Source organism: Siphateles boraxobius, unplaced genomic scaffold, assembly GCF_051911475.1.
Source record: "Siphateles boraxobius isolate OS27281-9 unplaced genomic scaffold, OSU_SipBor_1 20, whole genome shotgun sequence".
NCBI lineage: Eukaryota > Metazoa > Chordata > Actinopteri > Cypriniformes > Leuciscidae > Siphateles > Siphateles boraxobius.
Window position 1 is genome coordinate 19633305 of NW_027508811.1, and position 15360 is coordinate 19648664.

The following is a 15360-nucleotide window of genomic DNA, read 5'->3' on the forward strand; positions in this document are numbered from 1 at the left end:
ACTGCTATGGAGTCCAGACCTTCTGTTGTCTGTCTGAAGGTTTGGCTACGCAAGACTACCCAGAATCTACCCAGTATTTGAACCACTCCCATCTGGTTGACGTTTCCATAAAATTGTTGAATTCTAGTGTGCATGACTTGACGTGTGATTGTCATTTATGTGTTGTCTTGTTACACAGCTTCATATGTATGACCATAACAAATTTCCCTCAGCAGGAAAAATAAAATATCATCATCAGCCATCTCAGAGATGAATCACGACACTACACCATTCTAAACCAAAAACATAAGATGTGTACTAAATACTTTTATGCTTAAAATAATACTTTTTTCTTAAAGCATAGTGATATAAAACTTTTGTATGGTATTTTATGATCACATTTGTAATATTTTAATATTTTTGTATGATAAATTACTAAATATGCATAAATATATTTGTGTACATAAATATATCTAGTAGAATTGATCTAACATTTTAATATATTTTTAAATGCATTAAAAAAAAAGATTTACAAAATGTTAGAAAAATAACATGTATAGTTTAATGGATTTAATTAATTTACTTGGTTTTGATATCGGAGCGTGATGGGCATTCACTCCTTTGTTGAGTGGATCTCAGTAATTAAAAAAAGAAAAAAAATCTATTAAGAATTACCCTGACTCATATCATTGTTTAACCATACCCATGGTAGGTCTGTCTAGTAAGGTTCATTTGTGAGTCAATTTCTCTTTAGAGAAAATGAATAGAAGACCCCAAAAAGGTGTTTTTAATTGGCGAGTACTTCAGTAGAACATTGGGAGTTACATTAAGACAAATGCATCCCTTTCTGCATGACTTTCATCCATGACTTTAGCACATAGCCTCCTTTTATATGGCTTAAACGTTGTCCTCCATCAGTGAGCTTCTGTACAACAATGCTTGTTAAAGCCCTGGGCTATAAGGAAAGTACATGGTTGAGTGCTTAGACCGACGGCCCAAGAATCAAGAGGTTGTTAGTTCTAATCCCCTCGTGGGTATCGCTGTCACGACGCCCTCCGGCGATCCACTTAACCTCCATTGCTTCAATTCATATCCAGCTGTTAACACAAAACATGTGGCACTTTTCAGACAAGAGCGCTTCTTAAATGACAAGCCTCTATTTAAATGGGCTGACTGCTGGGATCTTGATAAAACAATCCTCAAAAATTAAAAAAGCAGTAAAGGATGAGATCTGTGCCCGAATAACAGCGTGACTGAGTAGATAAGTGAACGGGGCTTTATCATACAAAAGCAGCCTCTTAAAAACTCAGCATGACCCTGCTGAACCTCCTGGTCCCTGCTCTGCTGTTCCTTTTGGCTCATCACTTTTCCTGACAGTACGGAGCACTGTGCTGAATTTGCATAACAACAGGACAAAAATTGCAGGGTGATGAAGTGACAGATTGGAATTTGTGGGCTAAAACAAGCTGGCTGTCTCTGTTTGAGTGTGTGCGCACATGTGTGTGGAGACTGAAGTGAACTGTGTTGTTGCAGGTCGACCTACATTGTATATTTCCATATGCATGCCGTTACTCTCCATACTTGAGGTCCTTGTTATTGTCAAAACACTGTAGAAATACTTGTTGGGTAAAGGAGTTTTTTTTAAAATGTTTTTTACTACTGGAATCCTCAGTTTTATATGCAAACATAAGTAGGCATTTGTAGGTGGTTTTCCCTCTGCACTCTTTGTACACAATTTGGCGGAGTTTTAATATTAAATTAACATAAGTCTCTACCAGGCTACATTTATTTGATCAGAAATACAGTAAAATTAGTAATATTATGAAACATTATTACAATTAAATAATGACTGTTTTAATGACAAAAACAGTTGTGTTTTAATTTTAAATGAATTTAAAAATGTTATATATTCCTGTAATGGCGAAGCTGAATTTTCAGCATCACTCTAGTCTTACTCTATTGTCACATGATCCTTCAGAAATCATTCTGATATTTGTTGCTCAATAACCATTTCTTATTATCAGTAATCTTTTGATTAAAAAAAGTTAAAGAATTCTTTATTTGAAAGAACTTCTCATTTTACAAAAGTTTACTATTTCAAATATCTCTTTACTGTCAATCTTCAACCAAACGATCAATTTAATGTCATAGGTGAATAAAAGTGTTAAATTAAAATCTTACCGCATACTTTTTAACAGTAGAGTATAATTGCAGCCTGACATGGTAACATTGGCTAAATCAATGTAGTGATTATCTTTTAGTTTAATCAATGGCAAAAGGGCAGTTTTTAAGAAACTTGTTTAAACACAAAATTCAATTTTGTGATGCTAGTGAGAGAAATTTGTGCTTTGTGTTTGTTTGTTTGAGTATCCCGACACAACAGCAATTGCTCGACCAATAAAGTTAGTTTTGGGTGGGGGACTATCTGTTTATTAACCGATGGAAGATGCCATTATTTTTGCAATTCACTTATGGCAAATTATTAAAATTAAAAATTATCACTTTATCTTTAAGTATTATGAAGAAATGGAGATGAACAGCCTTACCGCTGAGAGTCATGGGAATTTGGGAGTTTGTCTGAGTGCCTGTGGCCAACACAGACTCCCATATTCACACAGCTGTGATGATGGTATCCTCATTCTCGCTCTCTTTCGCTCCCTCTCGGTTCTAGATGATTAGTATCGCCAGTGCAAACAGGCCCTATCGGTATCAGCCCATTAGCTAGCCTCTAAACAGCGCGTAAACGCATCTTAATTATCTGGCTTGGTGACAGAGCAGCTGTGGAGGTGGACCCTCGCCCCTCTGCCAGATGGGAGCATCGCCCAGTAAAAAGCCTCCATTACGGCAGCAGATCTGCGGCGTATCCACGACCAGAGCCCGCCGAGTTCATGCCGGGCACTCGCCGCACACCTATAATTTCCCGGCATGCTATCGCAGGGAACCGTGAAAAAAAAAGCCTACTATTGTGGGGGCCTCTGTAATTGTAGTCTCGTTTAGAAATGTAAGTAGTAATTAGCGGCGAATTGGCATTATACGGCAGCATTTGCATCCCCGCTGGGTGTAAAATGTTGTTTTAATAGCGGTTTGTTTTCCCCACATGAAATTATCTAAGGGGGCTTTTATCACCTCTTCCCCTCTCTCGCTCTCTCTTTCGCACTCTCTCGTCTGGCGCGAGCCCATCAGGGGATGGCAAAGTGTAAAGATATACAAATAATCTCCACAAGTCTATGAAACAGTCAATGAGACGTTTAATACTTTGTATGAACTTGCGGTTTATCAGACTGCACCCTGAGTACCAAGTAGCCACTAGAATAGGGGTTGCATACCATTACCATATATCATTAGTTGCATGTAGAAGTTTCAAGCAGTGATGTGCAAAAGTCGTTTGTTGGTTAACTAGTCAAAATGTCTGATATTTTTGCTAATCTATCTTTCTCTCTCTTTCGTGTCATCAAAAAGAGGCGATAGACATGCTGAAGGAGATGAAGGAAAAAGATGTGCCATTAAGGGACGGCACGATCAGTTTGCTCACCCTTACGATGAACACAGCTGCAATGAAAGGAGATGCCAACACTATTCGACGCCTCCAGGAAACCATCTTCACCTTGGGCCTGGCCAAACCATCCAATAACCTCTGCTCACCCCTCATTGCTTGCTATCTGGAGAGGTAAGCTGGTAAACTCACTTGCCAAACGTTGTGCTGTTCCTGTCTTATGTAGCACCTACGGCTCTGCACATCCTTCTGGAGGATCCCTGCATTGCAACCGAATGGCTGACATTTCTTTTTACCAAGGTTGCCGTTTAACCATGGTTTTGCATTTAGGTCAGTTTTGAAGCAAAAGAGACATAAAAAATGTCACTTTATTTACTACTTATAGTAATAACAGTAATTATTACAAGTAACTAAACCAAATCCTATAGTAAGTACATGTTACTGTAGTTCACCCAAAAATGACCGCCATGTCGTTCCAAACCCTTAAGACCTTTGTTTATCTTCGGAACACAAATTGATATTTTTTATTAAATCCGAGAGGTTTCTGAACCAGCAACGTCATTAAACCTTTCTGGGCCTTGAAAGTTGCAAAGACATTGTTAAAATAGTCCATGTGACTACAGTGGTCAACCTTAATATTATGAAGCGACGAGGAACAAAACAAAACAAAAAACTAGCCCTTTAATATAACTATGTATTTGTGTAATCACACTGTAACAAGGACACCACAAAATAAAGTGAAACCAAATTTTTTATTTATTTTTATTTTTAATAAACATAGTTTGTTGTATGGGGAAAAAAACGTTAAAAAATGATATGTTTAACCTTAACAGTTTTTGCAGCACATTTCAGTGCAGATTGTTTTGTGAACCTGTCCAAATGTAATTCAGACTTCAATTAATTCAGAATGTTATCGAAATAATGGGGCTGCACAAACTTCTAGACCCAACAGCAAAACCACAGCCTGTAAACATGCTGTAATTCATTTCACATTCAAAAGTGATAATAGAAAGTGATAATGTATAACTAAACTCTGACTGTTTTTGTTGCAAGAAACCATGCCTAAAATTATAAGAGGATCTCAATCCAAATAATTATGGCATGACCTCTCTAAGTAGTGAGTTTGGAAACAACATGAATATAATCTGAAAACAAACATTAATAACAATGTTAGATTGTAAAGGGCAGAGTTCCACTCCTCCCTAAGCTTGTCGTCTCACTGTTCATTTCATATAATCTGTCATTACCTTATAGCAAAATGCAGCATGAGGGGAAAAGGAATTAACTTCCACAAGTTGGGCTCCTCTGTTCTGCCCCCCCATTCGTTCAGGTCTATTTGTAAGAGCAGCTTTTAAGCAGATCAACTAATTTGCATGTTAATTATGCACCCTGTGCTAATTACTGGATTTTCCTGGGCCATGCGGTGCACTGGGTAAGTGCCTTTCCCCCTCCCCACTGTGGGATACTGAGGTTGGCAATACACCTTCTCTGATAGCTCTATAGTCAACACACACACACACATACGGGCTTCCTGGGTGCCCCTCAGAGACTGTTTGTTTTTCTGTCACTTGAGTGCCACAACCACACTGGCACGTGTAAGCTTTAATTGCTGCCTTGTGTGCGATAAGGTTTCCAATTTAGCTCAGGTTCATTAAGGAGCAGATACGGAGAGATCAGAGCGACTCTCGGCAGAGACTCTGATAAACCGTGAACGTTCACGTCTCGCTCACGCACGGACACACACACACACACACACACACACACACACACTCACACACACACACGCTCTGACTGGCAGCCACACATCCCAGTGGAGGAGAGGCGTCTCAGAGCTCGCAGCAGCCAGGCCTGTTTTGAATCAGCCTTCATGTGGAACTGTGCAGTACCTGTCTGATTTGTCTGTGATATTGTACAATATGCTGTAGTCATATTAAATGTCATAGTTAAAGTACTATGAATATTTTGGTTGGAGACCAAAATACTAAAATTCCTAGGAAAGGATTAAATTTATTCATCCTTGTGAACCGGGAAAAATGGTTGAATTCTGCAGAATGGATTTAACCGTGGTAAAATGTTACTCTGCACTTATTGGTGGCCTAAAACGCTGTGAAATTAGCCAACATATACAATAAACATGCAAAGGGTGGGTGATGGAGTTCTGAGGTGTGTGTGACATGATTTCGAATCCTGCTTTTGTGTGTGTGTGCACATTTCTAATTTTGTTTGGGTTTTATTTACCAAAATCTATTTTTAATGGTTTTAGTTAAGTTTTAGTTTTAACGGTAACAACAATGGATCATATTTATTATATTTAAAATACTTTTTGGCCAATAAACATGATTATTAGATATACGGGAATATTAATACTACTTTAGCGATGATGGAGTTTGGCATAAAAACAAATCTTTAATGCATAGTGATTTAACCTACACCCCCCACACCCACTCTGTAATTGTTCGGTTAAGTTAGTTAGCTCTTTTTTTTGGCAATATTGTTTGATTAATATTCGCCTATTTTGTGCTTAGATGTAGTCAAAGGACATTGATAAATAATATTATTACTAGTAAATTTATTTTGTTTCATCCATATATTGGTGAGTAAAGCAGCATGAAGTTGTATCAGGACTTTATTAGCTTCAGAACATTGTTGCACATACACATCATGAATACAGCAAAAACAACAAAAATCAAAAAATCAACTTGCATAAGATGATGTTTTGTCCAATCGGGCCTTCGACCTAAAATGACTCTGACACCCCTGCTGTAGACGACTCTTATGATCTCCAGAACGATAGAATGCGTTCTGCCGTCATCCATCTCTCTCCACTCGTCTCTGTCTCCTCTTTGGTCTGGGCTGCGCTAAAGAGGACAAAGCGGTGTGTGTCAGTGTCTCATCAGCATGTCAACTGTAATGACTTAATGAACACTTCTCTATGGGATTAACTCTGACAGCCGTCAGCCCGTCTCCACGGCAACAGCAGCTGCCGCTCCCAATCCGTATCCTCCATCTCTAATGAGCCTAACAAAGAGAATTGCCAGAACTTTTTGTTTTTGTGGAAGGCATGTCTTTGAGGGACAGGAACTCTAAAAAGAGGGAGAGGATATCAAAGGCTACCAGACGTTTGTCATAAACTGCGTCACTTGCATATATATCGAGTAAGGACAGTTTTGGGAAAGTTTAAATCGGGACCGTTTACTTTCAGAAATCATTGCCGTGTCCTGTTAGTTTTGTTTGATCTATGTATTCGAGTCAAACCACTGCGCATTAACCCTCCCTAACTACCAACACGCACACACACACTTCAATGTAAAGGAAAAAAGAAATAAAAAAGCAGTCGTTCTCTTTTGAAAGTGGAAAGGGTGATAACATAGGTGCCAATCTCGGTAACAAAAGAGATGGGAGTCAGGGATGTAGGGAGAGTGTCACAAGAAGAGGAGGTTCAGAAGAGGGGTGGATGAAATTAGCTTTCTTGTCTAATCCTTCAGGTTCCTCGCGCAAAGCACTCGCATTCGCTTTTTTATTCTCCTTCAACTTAATTGGCTGGAAAGTGCTTGACATGCAAAGTTAGTGACATTAAGAGGAACATGTTGCAGTAAGCCTGAGCGCCACTGACAGCTAAATTGTATCCGGGGAAATTATGAAGCCTTCAACATGGTTAATTCTTTTTTGGGGGGCTTAGTTAGGCGAGGATAGAGAAGGGGGGCTGGGTTTTGAGGGAGGGGGTGGGGTAATTGCCGATGTGGGCGACTCATCTCATATTGATGGCAATTGTGAAGAAGTCTTCTGGTTTTATGCCGGATATGCTTTGCGGAGCTGGGTAGCGTAACATCTGTGTCACATCATATTCAAGTGGCATTGTAAATAAATGTAGTTCAAGGAATTTCTGCTTCCATCAGGCCTCGTTGTAAACAGAACCATTTAGAAGTATCTGTATGAGTTTTCTCTAGGGTAGCAATCATTTATAGTCAACAGTGTAAACATTGACAGTGTATACAAAATATATACAAAAAATAGTTTCCTTTATAAAAAAGAAAATTACATTACAGTTAGATTCAGATTGGTAAATACTGTGGTCAATTATATTTGTGTAATGACTTCAAATTTTTTCTCGTATTATGAAGTTATTTCAACTATTATTTTTTGGATAAACATGTTATACACAGGATAATGTTCAGTCAGCAAGTCAATGTGGGAAGTATTTTTGTCATAATGATGATCTGACTGTACATTATCTCTATAAAATTGGTTTGGCTGAGTACTCGATTCTATTTGGCTGGAAGGTGCACCGTTGTATTTTATTGTGCTGCTTTCATTGACAGCGCACACAGAGAGTGGAGATCACACACAGAAACATTCAAGAGCACAGATACCCATCAACGCTGGCCACGACTTTTATGCTTAGAATAGCTTTGCTACTGAATCGCTACATTATATTTCTCGGAAACTAGGGGGTTTTGAAGTAATTAAACTCAGTTTAGAGAGACTCTCTCTCTCTCTCTCTCTCTCTCTCTCTCTCTCTCTCTCTCTCTCTCTCTCTCTCTCTCTCTCTCTCTCTCTCTCTCTCTCTCTCTCTCTCTCTCTCTCTCTCTCTCTCCTCTCTCTCTCTCTCTCTCTCCCTCCCCCTCCCCCTCCCTCCCTCCACAATCATCCAGCGTGTTTTCGTGTCCCCAAAAGCAGTTGTCAAATCAAGTGGTATGTATAATCAAGAGATGCACATTCTTTTGAAGCATATCATTTAACAGTTTTTCAAATTATAACAATACATATATTATCAGTTTTGAAGTTTGATCTGAGAAGCACTCTAGCTTTCATACATTTTTATCTTACTTTTTGGGGCTCATATTTATTTTGCATTGAATAAGAAATGAGGTAACAGGCTTGTGATTCACAATCATTAATTTGGGAAAAACAAATTGCAAAACAATTTTGAAATTTTGAATTACAGCATTGACTGATGGATATATCTGTTTCTCACAAATGAAACACTGGCCAAACACACACACACTCTCTCTCTCTCTCTCTCTCTCTCTCTCTCTCTCTCTCTCTCTCTCTCTCTCTCTCTCTCTCTCTCTCTCTCTCTCTCTCTCTCTCTCTCGTGCATTACACAATCATCCAGCGTGTGTTCGAATTGGCTCTTGACTCCCGCTTGATGAATAATATTGTCGCTCTTCATTCCAATTAAGTGCGATTGCCTAAGAGCTGGCGTCACCTTCCGGCTCAATCACTGCCCTGTTTTTTGTCCATCTCCCTCATGCACCCCCTCTCCTGCTTCCATTCAACCCACCTTTCAAGGTCATCTCTCTCTAAAGCACATATTCCTTCCCTGACTGTATAATCTCCGGGGTTGAAAACACTACTGAAATTACACCTGTTAAAACCCCACCGGTTCACTTCCCCTCCCCACCCGCCCCTCCTGCCGGTGCCCTCTCTGCTTTGACCTCTGTGTGATTGGCGTGGTAATTACCCAATCACTCGATGGCTGCCACAGCAGTCACAATAGAGTGATTGGAGTGGTGTTTTTCTCGTCTTTTCCTTTGCTTTATTCCTCTGTCAGGCCTCTGTCAGCCCTGGCACTGAGCTCTTTGTTAGAAAGGGGTAGAGATTGGCTGGAAGAGAGGGAAGATGATGTGAGATCTAATTTTGCAGATCTAATTTTGTTGCCCCATTCTGCCAAGCGGCCCGGTTGGGGGTGAGGGCACTAGGGGCTGTAGAGAAAGGCAAGAGACACAAGAAGTTACAAGAAGCTAAAGACCTTTGTTTCGCATGACCATCAAATATTAATTTAAAAAATATATTTTTATATAAAGTTTATTTTGCATTTTTATTTGTATATTTATGTTCATTTAGTTTCTTAATTATTTATTAAGTTGGTTAAATTTAATGTTTAAAGACCCAGTGCTGTTTCTTTTAAATGTTTGTGATATGTTGAGCTTTCAACTTTATATTTGTTTGTGATATGTTGAGCTTTCAACTTTATATTTGTTTTTAAATATAATTTTTTTTATTGAAAGTTTATTTAGATTTTTTTTAAATATCTTTTCACTTTAAAAGGGCAATTTAGTGTTCAAGTCAAATTTGACATTTAGAACAACAAAGTAGTCTGTGTCCAGTGTTTCTTTTAAAAGTTTGTGCTTTTTAAGACAGACATTTAAAAAGTTAAATATTTACTATTTAAAATATTTGTATCCAATGTGTATTTAGATTTTTTGATTTGCTTTTTTATTTAAATAATTAAAAATTAGGTAACACTACTATAAGGTTTCATTAGTTACATTTTTTATAAGTAACATAAGCTTTCATTAGTTAAATTTTTTATAACTAACATAAGCTAAGAATAAACAATACTTCGACAGCATTTATTAATCTTAATGTTAATTTCAATGAACAACTGTTTGTATTAGCTAACAATAAATGCTGTAGCAAATACAGCTCATTGTTAGTTCATGTTAGTTAATACATGAACCAATGTTAACAAATGAGACCTTATTGTAAAGTGCTCCCAAAATTCAATGAATCAAAATTCCATTGTGATATAAAAATTGTTTACAAAAGTAAGCAATGCAATGCATCCAAAAAAAGTTAGAGAGGAAAGCTTTATAAGGGCAAAGTATAACAAAGGCTTGATGCTGAAACCTTGGGGATAAATAAAAGGCTGAAGTGTGTAGTTATGTTTTGCTTCTACAAAAAGTAACTAAAACATATCAAGAACAATTTTAATACGTCAGTTTACTGAACAGCTTCAATTTTCTTTTTTGTAATGAAATACAATACCATGAGAAAAGCAATAAACACGATAAGATGATTTTATACTGGCACATGCTTAGTGCTGTTTTGGTATAATATCCATGTTCTTCTGTAGTGGGGACAGTGCGGGTGCGTTCGATGCCGTCGTGGAGTGCCATAAACAATACAACCAGATGCCCAAAATCCATGACCTCATCTGCAGCCTGGTGGAAAAAGGAGATGCCGCACTATTACAGAAAGGTGTGTAACACCCACTTACACATACATCCCATTAATTACAGTTCTCTGTTACTTGCTGTGTCTGTGTGTGACTGCTGTCTGTTCAGGTGGTCATATGTAGAAAGTGTGTGTTCTGTGTTTTTCAAGAGTGCCACCCACTAAAGGGCAGGTTGGACTGCCTAGATGATGGTGGTTTCAATAGTCTCTGTCTTTGTCAGGGTTAGTGGAGGGGTTAAGTGCTTTGTGTGTTGGGGGTGAGTGGGTTTGAAGTGTTAAGGTAGTGAGACCTCTACTGTGGAGGGCCACTTTACGGCCCCAATGACTCTGCATGTGCCATGGCAAACTCATTCATAGACGTAAACGTACACATACCTGCACGATTTCAGCCTCTTTGTGTTGCTGCCGCTTCTCTGGACTATTCTGAAGTGGCAAGCAATGAGTCCAGATCTGTATGTCATTGAGTGCCAATGGAGAGATCTCAAATGGGCAATTTTAAACAAGGTATCTGTTAAATCTGACTGCATTCAAGCAATTCTCTCAATAGAGAGATGTAGGAATCGTATCTATAGGAATGGTAGTTATTTTTAGGAAATTTTACAAAGCTGCACTACCAAATAATAAATCTAAACTTAAATCTACAGGGCCAGCGTTTTTAGCCATAACTGTCTGCGCTTGTTCAAAAGGAATCCGAACACCTAGACTAGATGCACAAACATACAGTGCACTTCACTTGTAATTCACATGCACTGAATGTTGGAAGCTTCTATTTTTTACGTATGCTTAAGGTTGCTGGATTAGCTTTAAAGAAAGTACGCAAATGTTTCTTCACCTTTCCGTCTCTCTCTCTTTCATTTAACAGTCATGGAGTTTTTGAGTCAGGAGCGGGGTGAGATGATGATGCTCTACGACCTTTACTTTGCGTTCCTGCAAACGGGCCGCTACAAGGAGGCACGCAAAATCATCGAGGTGGGACTACTGTTATTGTGTTCAAACCACTCAGCTATTTAACAGCTTTAATTACTGCCTCACTGATATTTCCACTTTTAAATTAGATTGGCTTCAAAGCCAAACTAATGCCATTCATGCAAGACAATAGGTACGATGTTTTTTCAGAGGATTTGAGTTTGAGAGTGTGAATGAAAAAATGACGACTAGAAAGACCACTCATTTTTGAAACCGCTAACTGGGATTTTTTTGTGATTTATTGTTTTTGTAACTATATTGAATCTATGCACTCACGCCAATTCCTTTTATTATCATTAATTGTCATTACTAGGCTTTGGCATTATAAAACCATTCTCATTTGAAAGAAGAAAATGATGACAAAAGTTAACAAAGATGAGCAAAACTGAGATGCCTCTTCCATACTAATTAAAAAATAATAATTATTAATTAAATGAATTAGTTTTAAATGTATAATTTTAGGTTTGGTTACTAATTTTATATTTCTGTGTTTAAGTGTATAGTTTTTAGTGCTGTCAAATCAATTAATCGGATCTAACAAAAGTTTTTTGTGTGTGTGCGTGTATATACTCTGTGTGTGTGTGTGTATATGTGTGTATATATATATATATATATATATATATATATATATACACATGCATACATACATGCATAACATACACACACACACACAAGAGATGCGTGGATGGGCTATTTCATCCGCAACCACATCACAAAACTCATCCGTCCGCCATCCATCCGCACCAACGTTTTTTTGAAAACCGCGAGCCGTGAGGCTAGAAAGCTCTTGCCTGTTTTAGAAAGGATACGGAAGTACTTTTCGGATGTAGGTAGCAATATTTAACCATGTATATATTTTTTTCATTTGATTGATTCACCCACCTGAATTTAATTTAAATACGTCATCTGCCCGATCCGAGGTTTATCTGCGGAGTCCGTGGCTGTAACCACCAATCGCACATCTCTAATACCAAGCGTGCCGCACAAGCCCTGAAAAGTGAAGCCAAAGCGTCTCGATAGCCCCCCGGTGACTTGTCCTAGTATAGCTCATAAACCCCGCCTCCCCGTGTTATTCAATGGGACGTGAGACCAACTAAACAATTAAATTACACTTCACATATCTTTTTTCCAAAGATAGTTTGTCATTTACTGTAGTTTTCATCACGCTGATGTCATTTCAAGTGTTTGTTTTTAAAATAAGTTTGTTTTTAGTTAGTTATTTGATGCTATAAAAACGGTGCTGTGGCGTACATGATTGACAGCTGTGATTGACAGGTTCTCTGAGCAAAGTAGTCACTGAAGCAACAACGGACTTTTTTTCGGGATCTTTGGAGGATTGAGGAGTTTGGAGCTTTAAATTTAATATCTAAATTTCTATAATTTATTATTTCACACCTACATAATGGTTTGTTCTGCAGCAGAGGCGCATGCTTACGATTGATTAAGCGAGAGTGAGGGCGGGACCAGAGCGGGACGTTGATTTCGCGGCTTTATTTCCAGCTCACTACTGCGCATGTCTGGTCTTGAAATCGCAACTGCGCAGACTCAAGTCCCAAGATGTCAGCGCCATATCGGGACAATGGCGGCTTCACTTCTCGCCAATGGAAGAGAACGAAGGGGCGTCGCCCATCTTTTTTTACAGTCTATGTCTATTACACACATACACACAAATATATATATATATATATATATATATGTGTGTGTGTATTTAATTTTAAATATATAATGTATTATAGTATGTGATTAATTTTCATATTCACATATCTTTTCACAAATTCTTTCAGGTAATTTTGATAAATTTTACAATAATAGCAGGAAAATAAGGGAATACATGGCAAAGCCATTTTCAACCAATTCTTTCTGGAACTACCAGAACTTAAACTATGCCCAACGCCTAGATAATTTCACCTTGCTGAAACTTTAGAAAGGTTTTTCAATTTGAAAGGCAAAATCTTTCTACATATGGGGGAGGGGGGAAAGTAAGCTATAGCACCCACACACTGTCCCGGGCTTTATTGAATGAGAAGAGCATTGGCTCAAAGTACAACTGGCAGCAAAACTTATCGTCCTGTCTCAGTACTGTGAAGTTTTCAGCATGTGTAGATGCCTTTAATTGTCTGGAGAGACTGAGCATCTCTGTTCTCAACTCAAGCATTTCAGCAAATGCTCTATTCAAGACGTAACCGATTTTGAGACGCTTGACGTGTTTAAAGAGCGCTTCGTCCAGGATGGGTCTTGGGGGACATCTTTAGGCTGTGTTCTGTCTTGTTCTTCCAGAAGACAGCGTCTCAGGAGTCTACACTTCTACTGTGAAACCGTTCTGACAAAGCCATTTAGATGTTCAATTAGCCAACCGCTCTAATACAACGCCATTCAACTCCCTCAGCGCTGCCATGTGGGAGTGTGGCGGAATGTCAGGACTAGTCAAGCCACTTCCTGCTGGTTTATCATGCATACTCTTTCCTGAGGTTTTTACCTTTCAGTGTCTTTTTATTTTTTCCAAACTTATGCAGCTTTTTCTTTATCCTTTTCTCTCTTATCTGTGCTAATTCTGTTGTATCATTGTCTGTATGGATGAAAAATAAGCCTGATCTTGCATTTTACAGATCCATCAGTCTGGGGCTTTTAACCAAGAAAATATCCAGACAATTCCCAGAGTGTCTGCAAATCTAGAGTATGCCATTTGGCTCCATTTTTCATATATATATATCGGATCATAGCAATTCCTCTGGGACATTACTTTAGCCGATAAGCTATGGATGGTCACCTCAGGATACAGCGATCTCAAGCAGCTTTGACTTTCATTGTTTTGAGAGGTTAATTTGGGATGCAAGTTAAAATTCCTCTTAAAGCATTTGCTTTTTTCTTTCGGAAACATCCTAATCCAATACTGCTCTTATATCATCTTAGGCTGATGGCAAATGAGGTTAAAATCATTCATGTTCCATGACTCCTACAAGGCACAGTTTAGATAGCCCTCTAAATAGATAGCCCACAAAAATGCTTAAATATTTAAAGTCAATTTGCACCAATTTCATTAGCACTGAAATGTTTTTTCATGCTAACTGAACTGATATATTGTCTAGGTGAAACATCAGCTGGTATTTGGCAGAGTTATTTTAGTTATTTTATTTTGTTAATATATTTATTAGGCTTTTATTTTTGTTCTTTTTAGTTTTAGTAGTTTTATGTGCTTTGCAATTGTACATTAATATTTCTTTATAGCTTTAATTTATTTAATATATTGTAAATTAATATCTCTTTTAATATTTCTTCATAGCTTTAGTTTAATTTATTATAATTTAAGTTATTTTAGTTTGTCAGTTACCGAAAACGTAAAAAAAAAATTTTTTTTTAGTTAACAACACTATAACAACCGTACAATTACAACACTGTTTTTTTGTCATATTGACATTGATATAGTAGACCCATCTTTTCCATGCATATCTAAATTTTTGTCTAAGCAGTTTGTTCTGATTGGCTGTTATTGTACCACATCATGCAATATTTTACTAGAAAATGATTAGGCACTGTTTGAAATGTATTAAATTTAAGTTAATTTGTGGTAGTGCACAATATAAGCTCTTCATTGTGTCCATTTGGAAATCAGTTTTGATTTTAGTTTTAAAATTTCATAAATATTGTAAATCATTTAAACTATAGGGTCCTGAAGTCTGACTCGTTTAGGTGCATTTGATCAGTGTTGAATAGACCTACTCTAGATATTTGCCATTAGTCATTTGAAAACAAATCCCTCAGTGCTCTTTTTCTACACCTCATAGCTACAATAGTTTTATACCTCTGAAGTTCCCCCACTATAAACTCTCTAAAAGTTAGTGTTTAATGGTGGCTCGTCGAGCATCCTTATGCTTGACAGGTCAAAAGCCCCTCTCGTTCTGTGGAGCGTTTTTTTCACATGGGCACTCTTCTATCCAGAGCTGGCTAATTAAAAACACTGATAT

General features: G+C 37.8%; 1 protein-coding gene across 1 annotated transcript in view; it reads left to right on the forward strand.

The window, feature by feature from the left end:
- The window catches only part of lrpprc (leucine-rich pentatricopeptide repeat containing), a 59983-nt gene that overhangs the window by 24738 nt on the left and 19885 nt on the right, over window positions 1–15360 (forward strand). Inside the window, exons 23-25 of the mRNA XM_077237303.1 lie at window positions 3439–3646; window positions 10332–10456; window positions 11295–11401. Of these exons, the coding sequence (XP_077093418.1) occupies window positions 3439–3646; window positions 10332–10456; window positions 11295–11401 (440 nt within the window). The remainder of the gene's footprint in view (window positions 1–3438; window positions 3647–10331; window positions 10457–11294; window positions 11402–15360) is intronic.